Below are 19,590 nucleotides of genomic sequence, written 5' to 3'. Positions count from 1 at the left end.
AGGCTAAACAAGGAGAAGGTTACTGTCAGCTGCATGTTGGTGCCAGGATCTGCCACATAACCCATGCACTCGGGTCACTCCACAAGTACAAATGTGACTCTGTCATTGTCCATGTTGGTGTGAACGACCTGAGGCGTACCTCCATAGACTACATGAAAAGAAACATGGAAGAGCTCTCCGATCTTGTAGCACAGGCAGGTATGACCCTAGCCCTGAGTAGCATTCTGCCATCGCCCAGAATGATACCACAGTACAAGGACAAAATGATTGACTTCCAACAATTGGCTGAGCTTCTGGTGTCATTCTAGGGTATCCAGTATTTGTCTGCTTGGGATGACATGGGCAACAGACCACGATGCTTTGCCAGATATGGCCTGCACCTGTCGCCCCTGGGATTACAGATACTGGCTAAGGCTCTTGCTGCCCCTATAGTGCCTTTTTTAGGCAAGGTTCAAATGACAAATTCACCACTGTAACAGGAACAGGCAAGCAAAAACTGAGGGCAATACTACTCAATGCTAGAAGTCTAAATCTCAAAATGCACTCACTCAAGGCACTTCTTAAAATGGAGAACATCGATATCTGTGCAGTGACTGTGACCTGGTTCAAGGCTCCAGAGAGCACCCTTGCACTACCAGGCTACAACTCATACCACACTTTCGGCCATGTAACCTGGACCGGAACACCAAAGGCAGAGGTGTGTCCATATTCATTAAGGATATCCACACCTCCAGGCTAGTTGCTCAGCATAATGCATCCGAGGTCATCCAAGTGCAACTAACTCTGGGCAAAACTGCAATCCAAACTGTAGCTTGCTACAGATCCCCCACCATGCCCCAAGACTCCCACTCCTCTTTTCTTGATGTACTGGAAAATATTAGGGCTCAACCAAACACCCTAATAATGGGCAATTTCAACTACCCCACCATTAACTGGGAAAACTACTCGTGTACCAACTCCTTCAGACAACGCTTTCTGGAATTCATAAACTCCAGTGCCCTGGATCAACTTATCCACACTCCCACCAGGGGCAACAATATCCTAGACCTAGTCATTACCAACATGAGTGACCTGTGTTCCACACCTGAAGTCGACTCCTTATTGGTCCGATCCGACCATAAGCTAATCACCCTTGATATCCACATGCCGCTCCTACCCCTCATTAAGGAAACCACAGTAAAAAAATTGCTCCAAAGCCAACTTCATGCTTCTTAAGACAGAAGTGGTGAACTTCATGACACCCATGCAGATGGACAATACAGTTACAACTGCTGAATCCTACACAAATGCACTCTAAGCACTTACAAGAGTTCATGGATCATGCTATCCCAAACACAACCAAGATGCTATCCTCCAAAAAAAAAAAAAAAAAGGAAGCCAATCTGGTGGTCCCCTGCCATAAACAAACTCTACAACAGAAGGAAGAAATTCTGGCAAAAGAGAGTAAAATCCCATGAGTGGAGGAGCTCCCTGGTCAGCCTCAGTCAGAAGCTGAGATCCCTAGTAAGATCCTCCAAAGCTAGCTATGAAAACAAAATCGCCACTGATTCTAAGGGCAACCACAAAGCACTTTATAGCTATATCAAGACTCTCAATGGCAACACTCAGGTCTGCACTGAGTTACAGCACAACGGCACATAAATTACAAAACCAACTAATATTGCCAAAAACCTGGCAGATAGGTTCAGTGCTAACTTTACCCTCACCCCCTAAAGGTCCCATATCTGTACAGGAAGAATGCAGAGCCCCTGTAATCACAACTATGCAGGTAAAAGCTGCAATCTCTAAAGCCAAAAACACAGCATCCACGGGACTGGACAACATCCCAGGCTGCATTTTACATGAACTGGCTCCCCACCTAAGCATCGTGTTCAATCATAGCCTCACATCAGGCTTTGTGCCCACTGAATGGTGTACAAGAACAGTTATCCCACTCCACAAAGGGGGAGTCACCACTGATCCCGGGAGCTATTGCCCTATTAGCCTGACGAGCCTGGTCTGCAAGGCCATGGAACGTATCATCATGGAACTCAAAGACATCGGTAACCTCCCAACTCTGGATCCCACCCAGTTCGGGTTTGTGAATGGCAAATCATGCCTCCTGAACCTGATCGACTTCTTTGAGGCAGTCACCAAAGCCGTAGATGAGGGTAAGGTGGTTCACACACCCTATCTTGACCTCGCCAAGGCTTTCGATACCATCCCCCATTCTGGAATTATAGCTAAACTCACTAAACTAGGTATAAATCCCTACATCACAAGATGGGTTGTCAACTGGCTCACTGACAGAACCCACACTGTAAAAGTTGCACACTCCAAATCTGACCTCAAACCAGTGACAAGTGGGAGTACCACAGGGTTCAGTCCTGGGACCTCTCTGAAGTACAGGCTAACACGAAGGCCTCTGGCTAACAAAGTTCGCAGATGACTGCAAACTAGAAACCATAGTAGAGTCCCCAAATGATGCGGAAATCCTGCAGAAGGGCCTCGCTGAGACAGATGCCTGGTGTCAGAGCCATGGCCTCAAGCTCAATGCCAAAAAGTGCATTGTCATCCCCTTTGATAAAAACTCTGTACCCATGAACTACTACATAGACAGCAGTCTACTTAACACCGAATGTGTGATGAGACCTTGGGACCCAGGTGGACAGTAGTCTGTCCTTTGATAGTCACATCGCCACAGTAGTCAGAAAATCCTTCTACGTGGCACACATCATAAAAGAGTTCTCATCCAGGAAAAAAAAGATGTCATTGTTCCTCTCTGCTAGACACTCATTAGACCCATTATAGAGTACAACGCCCCTTTTGGAATGTACCTCACAAGACATCTGCAGCAGCTGGAAAGGCCACAGAAGTACCTCACAAAGAGGATTACTGGCCTCAAACAGATGCCCTACACTGACAGTCTCAAAAAAATCCAGCTTTACTCCGTAGCATATCGCCTACTCCGAGGTGATCTCTGCCTAACATATAAAGCTATGTCAAACCCAGAGCTGTTGGACATGCTACACCTAAAGAAATTCCAATCCCTCCGGGACCTAAACCTTGTCACCACAATAAACAGGACACGCTGGAAGGATAGATTCCTGTCCCAGAGACTTCCCATACTCTGGAACAGACTACCATCTATGTCAAGCAACGTTCTTCATTAGCACTCTTCAAGAAAAATCTTGAGGAGTGGATGGGAAATAGGAAATACACCCCGTGGATCACTTCTGTGTCTCTGCTCGACAGTGGCACAGGAAAATAACTTTCTTGGGTGGTGTAAGCCAGGGAACCTTGTTAGCTAAGCTTATGTAGGCCCTCGGGCTGATAGCCTAATACCTACCTATGAACCTATAAGCATGCATGTCAAGAATGGCAGTGGCCTGCAGTGTACAGTGACCACCACCAGGGGGAGTGGGGGAGGTCATGGAAACTAACAGGATGCAGGGGAGGTATGAGCAGATTACATGTGAACTTTAACTCCTGGCAGGAAAAAGGGGTGGATATTTAGTGCAGAACTTTTGCCTGTGGGAAGGGAAGGGTGCAGTGAACACCATACTTCTCAATTGTCTCTGATTTTCTCAGATATCCCTGATTTTACTCCAGTTGTAACACTAATCCCTCCTAAAAACTGGTGACTTTGTGAAAAGGTGAATTACATTTAATGATGACGACAGAATCACAGACTTCTTTTATTTCAGAAAATGTATATTAATTACATTTGCTTATTCTATCAACTGTCTCAAGTTAATAGTACTAATATTTTAAAAAAAGTGTCCCTCAATGCCCCTAATTATTTCTGGATTTGTTCCTGACTTGTTGAAACTTACATGGAAAACTAAGAAATCAGACTACATACAAATGGGAAGGAGGGTAGGGCTGTCCAGTCACTAACTAGTAAATGGAGAAGTTGAGCAGGATTTCTAACTGCTGGTAGGTGGTATTCTGGGACTAGCAGCCATCATCAACAACATGGAAGGATGGTAGGGGAAGCTCTAGCTGTTGCACGTGTCCAAGAGGGTGGCATGAAGAGAGAGAGAGATTATTGAAGGCTTGTCTGATGGCCTGGTTATCAGCTTCCCCTTTGGAGTTCTACAGACCCTCACTGAATCACAGAAATGTTTTAAGAATTGCAGACAACTTGCTACAGCTGTACCCACTCAAAGGAATTAGGGATTACTGCTAGGGAAGTGGAGCTGGCACTTGTTAATGATGACCCTCCATATTTATCTTGGCCACCTGTGCAACCCTGGCGTACATGGTTCGTACACAGCATAACAGACTTGTGAAGTCCAATCATCATCATCTAGTACACATCAATCATATTCCGTCAAAGTGTATCAGAATCAATCAGAGGAGGTTGGAAAACATCGGGAAGAGAAATCTGAAAGGCAATTTACAAAGGAATAGTGGGATGACATCTGTCTGGCTCCCAAGCATAAAACAGAGTCCAGAAGGTTTAGCAGTTTTGTTTGGAAGTGTTTGCATAAGTATTTTTATACTTCAAGCAGACGTCCGCTAATTTTTCCTCGACCAAACAGTAAATGCTGGGCGTGTGATGGGGAGAGAGAGGTAAATGGGTCTCTTTTTACTCCAAGCTCATAACTTGTGTGGACTTTGAACGACATCACACTGTTTAAAACATTTCCCTGAACTCTGCCAATATTTCAAGTCTTTATAAAAATGCAACAACTGTGTAACTGTATTTAAAGGTAGTAATAGTTTCTTTAAAGGACCAGTATCTGTCTTCTTTCATACTTATCACAGTAGCAAATCTAGGACCCACACAGGTCAATGATCATCTTAAGTTAAAGCCTATGCAGTCCACCACAGCAGTGGGTTAGGAAGGGGGACAGTAAACACACAGCTTAATACTCTTTTGCTACCAAATGGCAGAATTACAGACTTCTGAAAGACTACACAACCTTCTCACTCACTTCTTACTCTAGAGACATCACCACCACGAAGCCTGAGGCCATATTTCATGTATTCACAGCTACTTGGGAAACATGGATTATCACCTAGCTTCTTTTACAGCAATACTTAGTCTTTCAAATGTAAGCAGCAGAACACTATGCTTTCTCTTTTTCATACATAAAACCAGGTAAACCCCACTAGACACAAGCCACTTTTTAACTGGGGGGGGGGGGTCAGGGCATTATTCAAATCAACTGCTTTGGTTACAGCCACAAAACATGCAAATGGAAATGGGGGGGCACTGATTCCATGACTAAAGGATAAAGCTCTAACAATTCAACACTTCAGCTCTCTGACATATACTACCAATAAGCTGTTCTCTATAATGTGATCACCACTGTGAAAACAGAAGAACCAAGCGTCACCTTAGAGAAGTATGCAGCAGCAGCAACTTGTAGGAGTCCTGGAAATTGTAACAGAGGGAAAAATTAAATTCTGAAGTTCTGCAGATCAGGCAGAAAAGAAACATGAACTGCCTCATTACTTACATACGACTGACAGGGTCAGGTTGTCAGCGCACGAAAACAATCTCTATGGACAAAGACAAATGTGAAACTGCTCAAGGAGAAAATGAAACAGAGATCTTTCACTAATAAGGCGCAGGCATGCAAGCTTAGTGAGTTGGTATCTTGTAAAATGCACTGTTACCAGAGAGTTGTGCTGCATGAATGGAGGCTGGCAGAAGCATCTGTCTTACACAAAGGTGTGTCTAGGAAGTCTACAACCACATACCTGTTAATGTCTTAAGGGAAACTGAAGAAGAGATGGCAAGTGCAGTTTTTGAATGTCTATCTTGCAAATGTACAACTGTTTCATGAAGGAGTTTCCAGTTCAATGACAAAGACACTAGACATGGACAAAGCCCTGAATACACGGTGGGACAAGAAATAAACAATCCTCCAACACATCGCTCAGACAATAACAATGAAGAAATTAAAGGGTACAGAATATGGTTCTAAATGACGAGACGTAAGAAAACATACCTTAATATCAGTCGAAAAAATGAATAACTATTGAGATATATCCATGGCATAGAATACAATCCAGGCCTCCTGAAGTTTTAGAAGCAGCTCAGGTGCTTGATAGCAGTGGCAAGAGAGAATGGGTGTGCCCCCATTCAATTGGGGTGGGAGGGGGGGGGTCTCATGCCTCTCTGGTGGACCAGGCCAAGTAGCAACTTGCCTACAGCACCAAAAGAGATGCAGAAAACATGTGGGCCATGGCTACCCAAGCCAGTGATGAGTAGCTCTTGCCTCCACAGGTAAAGAAGCAAGTGTGTGTGGTGTTGCACAAACATGTCACCACCAGGGTTAAATACACACACAGCTGCCAGAATGCTGTTGATGGCACAAAACCCTCATAGCTGCCTGTACGACATCTTCCCAGAATGGGACTTGTCTCAGTGCAATGCCAGCTGCACCCTTTGTATGGAGGGACGAATGGGATTAACCTGAGTGAGGAGGATTTAGTGGTCAAACAGGGACTTTGGGCTGGGGTAGATAAATAACCAGCAAGGCAGCATAAAAAAAAATACACCTGTTCTGCATCAAGTACCACACTGGGGTAGGGTACAGCCATGACTACTACTTGAACAGACTACAGCAGTGCGAAGTAGCTTGCAGATTGCACAGCTATAGTAGCTACTATTTTCAGCAAAAAATTGTAATGTTTACCTTATTTCTTCGAGGGGGGTAACATGGGCTGGGGTTCAAAGACATACAAAAACGTGGCATGTATACAATGGAACGAGGGTGTAAGAAAAGGAAGATGCGAGCTGGGTGCAACATTGTCAGGGGGCAATGGAGAGGGTGGAACAGAACAGGATGACAGGGAAGGAAATATGGAGAAGCTGAAAGGAGAAAGGACACCAAGGTTTTATTTTCCCCCTCTCATCATAAGTGGAACAAATTAAATGGAAGAAGGGGGGATTAAAGCTGAGATGCCAGGCATACAGGAGCTGGATGCAGTACATAGGCAGAATCGATAAAAACACAAGCCATCGTCCATCAGCAAATTCTTATGTTGGCAAATGTGCAGTCCTCGCACATAACTGAAGCTTTTTGTCTATTTGGTTCATCAAAACTCCTGATGAACTATCTGCCCCCAAGGGAGGGATCAGATCACCCTTCCTTCACTCGTAATATGCATGAATGTTTTTGGCTTCTCTCCTAAACACAGACTCCAGTACTAAAGCTGAGGAAAAGAAACACTATTCTAATCCACCTCTCTAAATATGACAAAGAAAAAACGGAGACCTGACCTGACAGCTCCTACATGCACCCTATGCTCTACATATTCGAAAAAGAATTCACCCACTTCCACCTGCAATGTGTTGCTATGCTTTGATGAGTAAAAGAAAAGGAGGGGGGAACCAAATTATAGCTCTGTGCTGCCTGGAACTTCCTGTGCCGCTGAATGTGATTGCTGTCAATCCCACAGGAATGCAGCACACACAAGCTAGACAGGAAGCAGCAGAAAAAGCTGGGAAGAAGGGCACTGTGGTACATTTATCAGATAGCCTAAATGTATAAAGTTGCAAGGATCATTCAACATGGGATGCACTGAAAGGTATCTAGCAGCAGACAAGAATATGTTAGCCCTCTATGCCAAGTCTGGTAAGGTTCCATTCATACCTCTCAGTGTAAGAAATCTGGACAAAGTCAAAAATAATGGGGGGACAAACAGGGGCAGATTTTAAATATTGTTCTTACAGACTTAAAAAGTTGCTTGAATAACATGTTTTCCATTAGCTTGCACTTTCTAAAGGATATGAAGTCTGAAACTCAAATGTCTATCAAGTTTTAGGGACTTTAGTCCTGAATGCCTTTAACCTGAAACCCACAAATTTTATAAGGAACAGACTACAAATATGAGGCAAAAATCTTGAAACTGCGAAAATCTTAACAGTTGAAAGGTTTGCTACCATTCCATACAAATATTCACACTTACGGGGACCACACCTCTGCAAAGACACAAGATTAGAGTCAGGAGACTAATAAGTGGTGTACAACTTGCTGCACAAAACCAGAAAAAAGCTTAATGTATACAGTCCTGAGCAAATGTGTGCATGTATGAAACAAACCAAGCAACGCTGATACTGAACAAATGTTTAATAAAACAAAGCTTTCAGGTCAAACAGACCCTTCATCAGTGTATAAAATACTAACCATTTTTATATACTATCAAAAATCACACAGCCATTAATTATTCAATTAAACAATCAATTCTAATTAAAAACAATAGTTGCTGAAGCACAGAACTCTTACTTCAAACACATTTGTTTATACCTTAGTACAGGTTTTAAAGAAACAGTCTGATTTAAACCTGGTAATACATCAGCACACGTTGTCGCCTCACAGCAAGACGTTGTCCCATTCGATTCTCAGCTAGAGTGTCTACTGTGGAGACATGCGTGAATGGGTGTACCTTCACTGAAGGTTGTGCGTTAGGGCTGGCAACTCAGCATGTAAAAATCAACTGCAATCATTAGCAGACCGGAGTTCCGCTGTGGCGACTCCTAACCGGGAAAAGCCGAAAGACACAACAACAACACATCAGCACAAAGGCGTATTCTCCATTGATATTCCTTCATCTCAAGCTTATTGTTAAGATCTCCCCTCATATATCCTTACATACTCACCCTACGAGAGAATTTATCTGCATTTCCATATGTACGGATATGCTTAGCCAAGGAATTAGTGTCAATATATCTTCTTATTTCTGAATGGTGCTCAGTTATTCTTTCCTTCGGTTTTCTGGTAGATTTCCCAACATAAAATGCCCGACATCTATTACAGGTAGCCAGGTATATTGCATTCATTGTAACACATGTTGCTAAGAAAGAAAACATATAATTCTTCCTAGTTATTGGATACTGAAAAACACCAGTTATTATTAATAATTCTTCACTGGGTTTCATGCCAACTATGGGACATAATTCAGGTAGAGATGTTAATATACACCAGTTATTAATAACTCTTCACTGGGTTTCATGCCAACTATGGGACATAATTCAGGTAAAGATGTTAATATACACCAGTTATTATTAATAATTCTTCACTGGGTTTCATGCCAACTATGGGACATAATTCAGGTAGAGATGTTAATATACACCAGTTATTATTAATAACTCTTCACTGGGTTTCATGCCAACTATGGGACATAATTCAGGTAGAGATGTTAATGTACACCAGTTATTATTAATAATTCTTCTTACCTCATCAGTAGCTCTGTTGAAAACTGTAACAAAACGTAGCTTACCTACATCTCAGTTGGTCTTCTTAGTTATAAAGGGTACTTCCATTGTGTTCATAGAGAAATAAGGTTTAGTAATATCCCTACAGCTCAAGACATACTGAATTGCCATATCTAGGGAACCCCTATTATAGTCCCTCTCCATAAATTAATCTTTCAATTCCTGCATTTGTTTCTTACATTCTTCTATAGAGGTATTGAGTCTACTCTGCTTCTCTTTTGGCTGTTCCCGTTGGGGATCGCCACTGCGGATCATTTGTTTCCATTTCGTCCTGTCCTCTGCATCTTGCTGTCACACCAACCACCTGCATGTCCTCTCTCACATCCATAAACCTCATCTTAGGCCTTCTTTTCCTCTTACCTGGCAGCTCCAGCCTTAGCATCCTTTCCCAATATACTCAGCACATCCAAACCAATGCAATCTCGCCTCTCTGACGGTCTCCAAACCATCCAACCTGAGCTGACCCTCTAATATACGGACTCCTAATCCTGTCCATCCTTGACACACCCAGTGCAAATCTTAACATCTTTAACTCTGCCACTTCCAGCTCTGACTCCTGCCTTTGTGTCAATGCCACAGTCACCAACCCATACAACATAGCTGGTCTCACTACCCTCTTGCAGACCTTCCCTTTCACTCTTACTGGTACCCATCACAAATCGACAAACTTCTCCACCCATTCCACCCTGCCTGCACTCTCTTCTTCACCTCTCTTCCACACTCACCATTACTCTGAACTGTTGATCCCAAGTACTTAAACTCATCCACCTTCGTCAACTCTACTCCATACATCCTCACCATTCCTCTATCCTCCCCTCTCATTCACACACACATATTCTGTCTTAGTCCTGCTGACCTTCATTCCTCTCCTCTGTAGAGCATATCTCCACCTCTCCAGGGTCTCCTCAACCTGGTCCCTACTCTCACTACAGATCACAATGCCATCTGCACACATCATAGTCCATGGGGCCTCCTGTCTGACCTCGTCTGTCAACCTATCCATCACCACTGCAAATAAGAAAGGGCTCAGAGCTGATCCTTGATGTAATCCCACCTCCACCTTAAAAGCATCTGTCACTCCCACTGCAGACTTCACCACTGTCACACTACCCTCGTACATATCCTGTACCACACTTACATACTTCTCTGCCACTCCTGACTTAGGTTCATAGGTTCATACTAGGCTATCTGCCCTAGGGCATTTATAAGCCTAGCCAGAGTGTGTTTGGCTTTCGCCACCCATTTTAAATGAATTTTGCTATGCCCTTTTTCGAGGTTAGTATACTGTGCTTCTAACAGTGACACAGAAGTGATACCCGGGGTAAACCTACGATCTCCCATCCACTCATCAAGATTCCTCTTGAAGAGAGTCAATGAGGGACTCTGCCTAACCTGGACTGGGATTTTATTCTAGAGTGAAGGGAGCCTCTGGGTTATGAATCTGTCCCTCCAGCATGTCCTATTTATTTCAGTGCTGAGGTTCAAGTCTCTCGAGCGCGTAGCTCGATGGGATTTGGATTTTCTGAGGTGCAGCATGTCCATTAATTCCGGGTTGGACATGGCTTTATACGTCAGGCACAGATCGCCTCTGAGCAGGCGGTATGCCACTGAGTAGAGCTGGAGTTTCTTTAACCGGGCAGCATATAGAATCTGTTTGAGCCCTTTGATCCTCTTGGTGAGGTACTTTTGGGGTCTTTCCAGTTGCTGCAAGTGCCTGGTAAGGTACATCCCAAAAGGGGCATTGTACTCAACTATGGTCCTGATGAGGGATGAGTAAAGTGGCACGATGACCTCCCCTGATCTAGATGTGAATCCCTTCATCGTACAATACCACAACTCCTCTCTAGGCACCCTATCATATGCTTTCGCCAAGTCCATAAAGACACAATGCAACTCCTGATATTCTCTATATTTCTCCATCAACACTCAGAGCAAACATCGCATCTGTAGTGCTCTTTCCCGGCATTAAACCATACTGCTGATCACTAATCATCACCTCCCTTCTTAACCTAGCGTCCACTACTCTTTCCCATAACTTCAAGCTGTGACTGATCAGTTTTATCCCTCTGTAGTTACTACAACACTGCACATCACCCTTACTCTTAAAAATAGGTACCAAATCACTTTTTCTCCACTCCTCAGGCATCCTCTGACTTTCCAATATTTCATTAAACAATCTGGTTAAAAACTCCACTGCCATTTCTCCTAAGCACCTCCATGCTTCCACTGGTACATCATCTGGACCAACAGCCTTTCCATGAGTCTACTAATTCTAACAAACTGAGCTTTTGTGACACTTTTAAACACATGTGGGTGCGATAAGCTTGAGATGAAGGAATATCAATGGATAATACACCTTTGTACTGATGTATTACCAGGTTTAAATCAGACTGTTTCTTTAAAACCTGTACTAAGGTATAAACAAATGCGTTTGAAATAGAGGTCTGTGCTTCTGCAACTATTGTTTTTAATTAGGATTGATTGTTTAATTGAATATTTAATGGCTGTGTGATTTTTGATAGTAAATAAAAAATGGTTAGCATGTGTTAGTATTTCATACACTGATGAAGGGTTTGTTTGACCTGAAAGCTTAGTTTTATTAGACACTTGCCGTTGCTTGGTTTGTTTCATATTGCATCCAGTCTTGGTTTTATGAACTAAGCTTTGTTCTCTAACTGTTTGGCTTTTTGACAAATGTGTGCATGCCCACACGTGTGTGTGTGTGTGTGTGGGGGAGGGGCAATACAAAAGCTGAGCTATCTACATAGTGTCCAAAGTAAGTTGTACAAGAAGAGAAGAAAGCAAACTGTCAAAACAGCCTTGCAAAACAGGTGGAAAGGGAAACGGTGACAATTTAAGAAGAGGCAGGCATAAGAGGTGAGACAGCTGGGAGGAATCAGGTTTTGCTGAAAAACAACCTATGGCCTATCAAACAGGTAGGAAAATAGACTAGTTGGAACAAGCACTCCATATCTGATGCACTCTCAAGTTTCTTGAAATGTTTTCTGAGGTTTTTGAGAGAACATTTTCACAGTTTGTGCCTGTCATACATAATTACTACACCCAAAGTGGTACATTAGATGGACTGTCCTTGTTAACTGGATATGCTGTCTGCTCAGCACAAGGTAAATGCAAAGCTGGATAGTAACATGTTACAGTAAGTGATGTTATTAATATACACTGCATACACAATACTCAAAGGTGAAATAGTATTAAATACAGAGCTTACCTTGAAATAACTTCTCACCCCACAAGTGATGGCAAGGTGTGGACCTACAAGCATATTAAACCAAAGTGACTGTCCTCTGTTGATTCATGGCATACTCCTTTTCTGCTGTAAATACTATGTGCCTGTATTGAGTGAATGAGCCTAAACTGGATGTATAACCTACAATCGGGAACAGTGTCATATGAAAAACAAAACATGAAAGACGCTACCAGAACGACACTGCTTACCACTCTAGTTTATACAGCTGCTGCAGCTAGCTACTAACAGCTACTCTATGCATGTGTGTGTGTGTGTGTGTGTGTGTGTGTGTGTGTGTGTGTGTGTGTGTGTGTGTGTCTCATTTCATACTTCATGTTTTCGTACCTTTTCAGGATTTGTACTACAGATTTTACTTTATTTGTATACTTGCTAAAATGGCTGATGTAACCTGTACTTTCCCGTGTTTTTACCACTACTATCTGACACACTAAACCAATAACAGCTAGCAAACAAAACGACCCACTAAATTATCTGCATACAATTTAATGGAAGACACAGATGAAGAAATAAATACAATTTCTAAGAGCTCACTATACTAATTTAATTAAAAAGTTAACTAAAAACTGAAGTACCAGACTTCAATCGGCTGTTCTTTTTCCATAAACTAAAAAGGGGGGGGGGGCAACTTAAAAAATGAGGATGCATTAGGACATAAATCCAATGAGTCGGATATGGAAGTTTGTGGAAAACATATTTTTAATTTGCTATGAGTGAGTGTTCCCCACCATAAGTGGTTATTTCTAGACACCACTCAAGGCAAGTTTACATTCTCAGTTTTCTTAAAATTAAAATGCACATATGCATACATGAAAAAGGCCTACAAAAGTCATCTCGCTTCAATTTAACTCTGGTTTGCTGTCTTGTAATGCTATTGACTTTTTGCTCTAGTTACTACAAAAACAACTGACTGACCTTGATGTGTTAAAAATAAAAAGACAAAATGAAGTGTTGATGAAAATGAGAAAGGCAGACTTTTAAAAAAACAAAAAAGTCAGTATACATATTGCACTCTAGGGAAGAACAAAAAAAAAGTTTTGACAAGGGGCACTGGCTCTCTCTTTTCTGGGTAAGTTTTTTATGTTGTGCTTTATTTCGGGAAATTGTGCTGAAGCTGTGCAAGGACATCCATAAGAAAAGAACTGGCCATTTCTCCCATCTCTACTTATATCACTTACATAAAGGCCACAATGAATATAAAAACAAATCCACTATCTGTGAGGCAAAAGTGTGGTTTAACTGAGAAAAGATTTCCACGTTTAAAAACCTACACTGTATACACAAACTATTACTATTACAGCAACATTTAATGTTGACAGTCTCTTAACTATGTTTAATGTGTAAGCAATATCTGTATGAACATTACAACTTTAGCCTAGTTCACATACAACAGTATCTTACTCTTCATTTTAGAAATCATTATCAACTTTATAACTTTTTGAATTTATAGCATATATATATATATATATATATATATATATATATATATATATATATGCTGTAAGTGTGCAACTGTTTTGTTCTGCCCTACTTTGGCAACCTGGGCTGAATCTGCAACTGGTTATTGACAAACCAGAATGGTACAAAACACAGCTGCACTACACAAAATATACAATTTATCGGTTTGTAAGAATTCAAGCGACAAAGACAAACATGGGAAATAGGATCAGCTGGGGGAGGGGTCGTGCCAAAAGGAGAATCAATAGCGTTCTGTATTACGTATTTAACTGTGAACACATTTAAAGCTGTTGCAGGACTCCAGAGTAAACAACGATTCAAACTCAAGTTCTGAAATGCATCTTCTCACTCCTTTGGTATGTCATATCCTCAGCGTTCCTCTGGTATGTCATATCCTCAGTGTAATGGGTATATAATTGTTTTACAATTTAACATTTTTATATGCTGTGATGCATGTCACAATTTTATTCTTCCTGCCCCCAAAAAACGTCTTCACATTTCTTATTTCCCACGACATAAACTACCAAATGTGTCTCGGTGCTCTGCGTCTTACTGTCACTTACTTTTTAGACTGGTAAACCATAGCTTTATTTTAACTTCACAGTTACTACCCCCACACAAGTGTGCACACTTCCAAAAGAAACCTGAAAGAGTGTTGAATCTGTCACACTACCTGGGACACAGAAAATCCTGTGGATATCCTGTTAACCACTTCACCATACATGCTTTCCACTATTTGTAATGTTTATGCAGCTGAGAAAGAAGCACTTTAACACAAGTTTCAATGTTAGTGGTACCCACATTTTTTATGCAAAACAGAAACTGGGCAAATGATCACCATCTACAAAATAGGTCTGCCACATGTTCAAATGCCCAAAATGGGGCATGGTTATGAAAATATGAGATTTTGTAGGACAAACTACATCCACAACCATTAGACTTTTTTTTTTTTTGCTAAAAGCTTGTTATTGCAGACTTTTAGAGTTTAAGTTGTTTATACTGTGTTAATGTCTGTCAGACACAAGTTAGCTGCTTTCTGAAACTATTAAGAGAAACAGAAAATATTTTTGGTCTTAAAATCTCAGGACAGATGTAATTTTCATGTCTTAGCTTTGTTTTTCAAGATGTCGCTGCCAAAATAGGGACTGCCCTGCACGCAGGTGGTACATATGAGATAAACGCAGTTCTCAGAGAATGGGTACTGCTGTCAAGTTTAGGTCAAGGAAGACTAAAATGACATTAGAAGAGGTTACTGTTCAAAACCTACTGCTTTCTTCCTGTCACATATAAACATGAGAGAAAGTGGAAATTATTAAATTGATATTACATGTTGGGGCCAACTACTTTGACTCACTAACTCAAACAGCATCTTAAAAGGCGTTTGATTATTCACGTTACAGCCTTCATTTGTGTCTGTTTTATTTATAACAAGTCCAGAGAACCCATCTTTTTATTAGTCTCCGTGGCATGCACGATCAATGAAGAATGTTCCGGTAACTCACTGGTTTACTGGAGTGAATATATTGGACAAATGAGTCTGTCACTCTTTGCTTAGCTATAATTCTACGAAATATGGATTCAGCCTGCACTGCACCTGATCCCCCCCCCTCCCAAGCTGCTTTGATGTGCCCATGGAAATGGACATAACCTTCATTTTGAAGCATCAATAAAGTACGTTGTTGACAACATACCCGCTTAGCAGAGAAGTACGACTCAAAAAGGCTTGACAGCTTAGTGTAAGAAAGTTAAACAGATGGATTAAAAAACACATTACTAGGCAAAAGCCACCAAACATCTAAACACATTGCCTGTGTGTATTTACACACCCACACATATACACAATATACACACACACACAGACACACACACACAGACACACACATGCACATTATTTAAAGACAATACAGCAGCAAGTATATTCCCAAAGTAGACATTTCAAATGATAACCCCAGGCTATATTTAAAGAGTTTTGATACTTGTTCATAATGACATGCATATGATATATCAATGTACAACACCCAACATAACTGGCCAAAAGTTAATAAAGCTGTAAGCAAAAAAAAAAAAAAAAAAAAAACTTGCAAAAGAGTCAGCTGTATAAATAAAATCATTTAACAAGGTGAAAAAATCAGTTTCAGTCTACTGCAAAAAAAAAAAAAATTAATTGACCACACAGATAATTAGCTGCAAACATGACCTAAAAACATAGGATACATTGAATTGCTAGCAGTTTCTTTGCAAGGTCAAATCAAGCAGATGCCAATGATTAAAAACTCTGAGCTTCAATACTATTTGAAAACTGCATTTTTAGAACCCAATCATGTTGTGCCTCTCATCTGGATTATGTCAGAAAAGGCTACTTGTGTCTACGGGAAACAAAGCAAGAAACCTTGCTGCACAAAAGGGCACACTACAAGAACAATTAGTTACTTCTGCGTTTTCTAATAAATGCAACACTTTCTGTGGCACAACTGAAAAAGATGCGTTAGCTCAACAAACAAACTGCCAAAGTCGATGAGTGATGTTTAAAACTAGGGAATTACTGATACATGAACAAATTTGAGTAAAAATGATTTGTTCGCCACATACTAGTTTTCACATGTTTTCTATTTACAATGCTGTATGAATTTGTAATTGTGTGTGCTGCATTTGCCTGAAACCAATTCAGCATTGTGGACTTGCACAAAGACAAGTCTGCACAGATTGTTTCCAGTTCAAGAACGTTACTTCTCTCCACGTGTTACTGAAACACCTGCACTGATCAGGAGATGTACACTAAAACAGGATTCCCTTGCTTTATGTATATTTAGAAGTACATTTATTTTCTCTCTCTCTTATTTTAGCACAATCAAGGAAGGCATCTGTAAGCAATACTCTTCAGAACTTGCTTTTAAACACCAACAGCACAAAGTGACTTCATCTAGTCGTACTGTTCAAACTGTTTTTTGGCAAATTAATACGATATTAAAAAAAAAAAAACAGTACGAAGAGACACCATATTTTTCTAGCTTTTAATTTTAGTATAAAGGTGACAAGAGTTAAAAACTCTTGACTGAGTCTATGTCACCTGTCTAGCATTATCATTAGATTTTGTTTTTGTATTCAAGGAGATAGATCCCTTGGGCACAAAACTGATTAAGACTGAATGAATAACTTGTATACACGTGATACGCTGTTGTTTCCTCTTGCTACAAAACCTGCTTACAGGCATGCTAACTTAATTAGGTTTTTTTTTTTTTTAACAACACGATTTGTGTAGAGAGACTTTCTGCCTTGAAAAAGACCACCACCAAGGACATTTACATCACCTACTTTTACCTGACAGGTTATATGATAAACACAGCTCTGGTAAATACAGTTATTTCCAAGACTGTTACTGACTCGAGGTCTAAAGTTCAATTTAATATGTAAAAAATGGTCATGCAAGACAGAGAGAAGTGATAAACATGGTCTAATACAAACGTGTTATAAAATTCCTGTAACTGGTGATCAGCATGTGAAAGCTTACCATGAAAATAAGATGAACATACAGGTTCACAAACTGGAAGGAGACCTGTCTCAAGGTACATTTGCAAATTTGGCACAGGGTTACAATTAATAGGTGCACTTTATTCTAGACAAAGTTCACTACACTGTCTCCCTCATTAGTTTTTATTTAATTTCTCATCCATTTACTGACTTGTTCAGACACATGGAGGTCATCTCTGATCTGTTACAGACACTTCACTACCTCTCAATTGTCGAGAGTTTCGCCTCATGGTCTTGTCCCTCATAAAATGTGATTTTTTAGGGATTTTTATGGCGAATCAATGAGAAATGAATTCACTAAATGACGACAAGTGTTTCAGATTCTCCTTCAGAAAATGCATGATAATACAAAAACTTTTATTTTAGCAACTTAAGTTTATAACAGCAATATGTAAAATGTCTTTGGGGATTTGTCTCCCCATTATTTTTGACTTTGTCCAGATTTGTACTATTATTTTTGACTTTGTCCGGATTTGTACTAAGACGTGACATCTGTGGATGTGTCATCAATTTTCCTCCAGTGTTACTTTAACAAAAAAATAATCAGGACTTTTTAAAAATGCAGGTACTAAAAAATTAGATCAAAGATAAAGGCACCAAGGGAAATGTGAACAAGTGATCTGTGCTAAACATAATAAACAAATATAAAATGAAAGGACAGCTTAGCACATCCCAATGAATAACTCACTGTGCACCAGGCAAGCTTTTCACAAAGCATCACCAAGGTGGCATCCTGAAATAATTCCGCTCACTTCAAGTACTAGAAACACCACTCAAGGACACAAAAGTAATCTATTTAAAATAACTGTCTGTTACACTCACTATCCCCTACTATCCTTTATTTCCAATCACATATTAAAAATACACAAAACATTTAAAACCATGTGTTTTCACAAGAACTTAAGAAATGTTAAGTACTTGCCCAGTGAGCTTGCTGCAAAGGCCAGGAATTTGGTGTTTTTTTCTCACTCCATGAATTCTGTGCACTTTAAAGAAATAGGGAGAAAGACAAACTCTCACTGTGGACTTCAGTTTATAAGCTTCTGCAATTGTTTGACTATCATGCAAAGCAGAGTTTGTAAAGATGACACCCCCATCTTTATTAAGCCTCTCTCTCTCTCTTTTTTTTTTTTTTTTTTTTGTATGGGAAAAATGACCAGTGAAGGTCAACAAATGGAGTAGTAAAACATGAATGAACACTGGGTAGCTATCAATTTGTACACCACCGGAACAGTAAAAACGTGCTTCTATCCTGCCTAACAAATCCTTAGAAAGTCTCTCGGGTAAGCACAGTCTTGCATAGCAAGAACTGACCTGAGGGGAGCTTTTTTAGAAATGCTGGAAATGAGCCTTCTCAAACCTGCAAGGTGCAACTGGAGCTTTGTACTAAAGTCACCCCATTTCAGAGGAAAGCAAATAGCTTTCATATAGAAGGGCTAGAATTACTTGCTCTGTAGGGTCAAGAATGCTGATTTGATTAGAAACAGATGCAACAACAGCAAAAGCAATGCCTGAACCAACATTTCTAAGCAGGAAACTACAATCTAGCTGGCTGACTGCCTTCATTAATCACTCCCAGAGTTTCATTCCTACAATTCTTGCTAACAAATGGAAAAAAATGCTTCAAATCCATACTCCGCATTGCATTTGTAACATTTAAAAATAGCATATAACAGTAGATTAAACAGTTACAATGAAAAGGTTAATTTCCTGCAAAGAATCTAAAGCGCTACTTCACACACACACACACACACACACACACACACACACAGACTTTTATAATTCTCAACAAATTACACTTCAGAACAGTACCAGGAAAGAGTACTTCAACAAAGAAAACACCTTCCAGATGTAACCAAGAAATGAACGAAAGCCCCTGCGCACAGCCACAGTACCCAGAGAGACAGTAAATGGAAGAATTTTGTTTTACCCTCGAGGAACAAGCCTTATTTGCTATGGATAAGTTCAGCAATGAGACAGTTACAAAAACTAAAAACAGGATCGACTTACAGTTTTCCCATTGTAGTAATACATCAGAGAGGTGCTTCCCACGCCAGGCACAGGATACGCACAATACATGATGCTTTTCAGAACGAGTGCTGTTTGCAGTAACAGAAGCAGA

At 40.6% G+C, this 19,590-nt stretch overlaps 1 protein-coding gene across 4 annotated transcripts in view; it reads right to left on the bottom strand.

The window, feature by feature from the left end:
- The window catches only part of TCF12 (transcription factor 12), a 1,980,472-nt gene that overhangs the window by 405,251 nt on the left and 1,555,631 nt on the right, over window positions 1-19,590 (bottom strand). The window contains exon 1 of one of the 4 annotated variants that reach the window (XM_044078975.1): window positions 19,479-19,590. This exon is cut by the window's right edge and continues 84 nt beyond it. The exons of the other annotated variants lie outside the window; for them this stretch is intronic. Within the exon in view, the coding sequence (XP_043934910.1) occupies window positions 19,479-19,547 (69 nt within the window). The 5' untranslated portion in view covers window positions 19,548-19,590. The remainder of the gene's footprint in view (window positions 1-19,478) is intronic. 4 annotated transcript variants of the gene reach the window in all.

The sequence above is a fragment of the Protopterus annectens genome, chromosome 7.part1, assembly GCF_019279795.1.
Source record: "Protopterus annectens isolate FY-2018-M chromosome 7.part1, PAN1.0, whole genome shotgun sequence".
Taxonomy (NCBI): domain Eukaryota; kingdom Metazoa; phylum Chordata; order Ceratodontiformes; family Protopteridae; genus Protopterus; species Protopterus annectens.
This window is presented reverse-complemented; position numbering and strand designations above follow the sequence as displayed.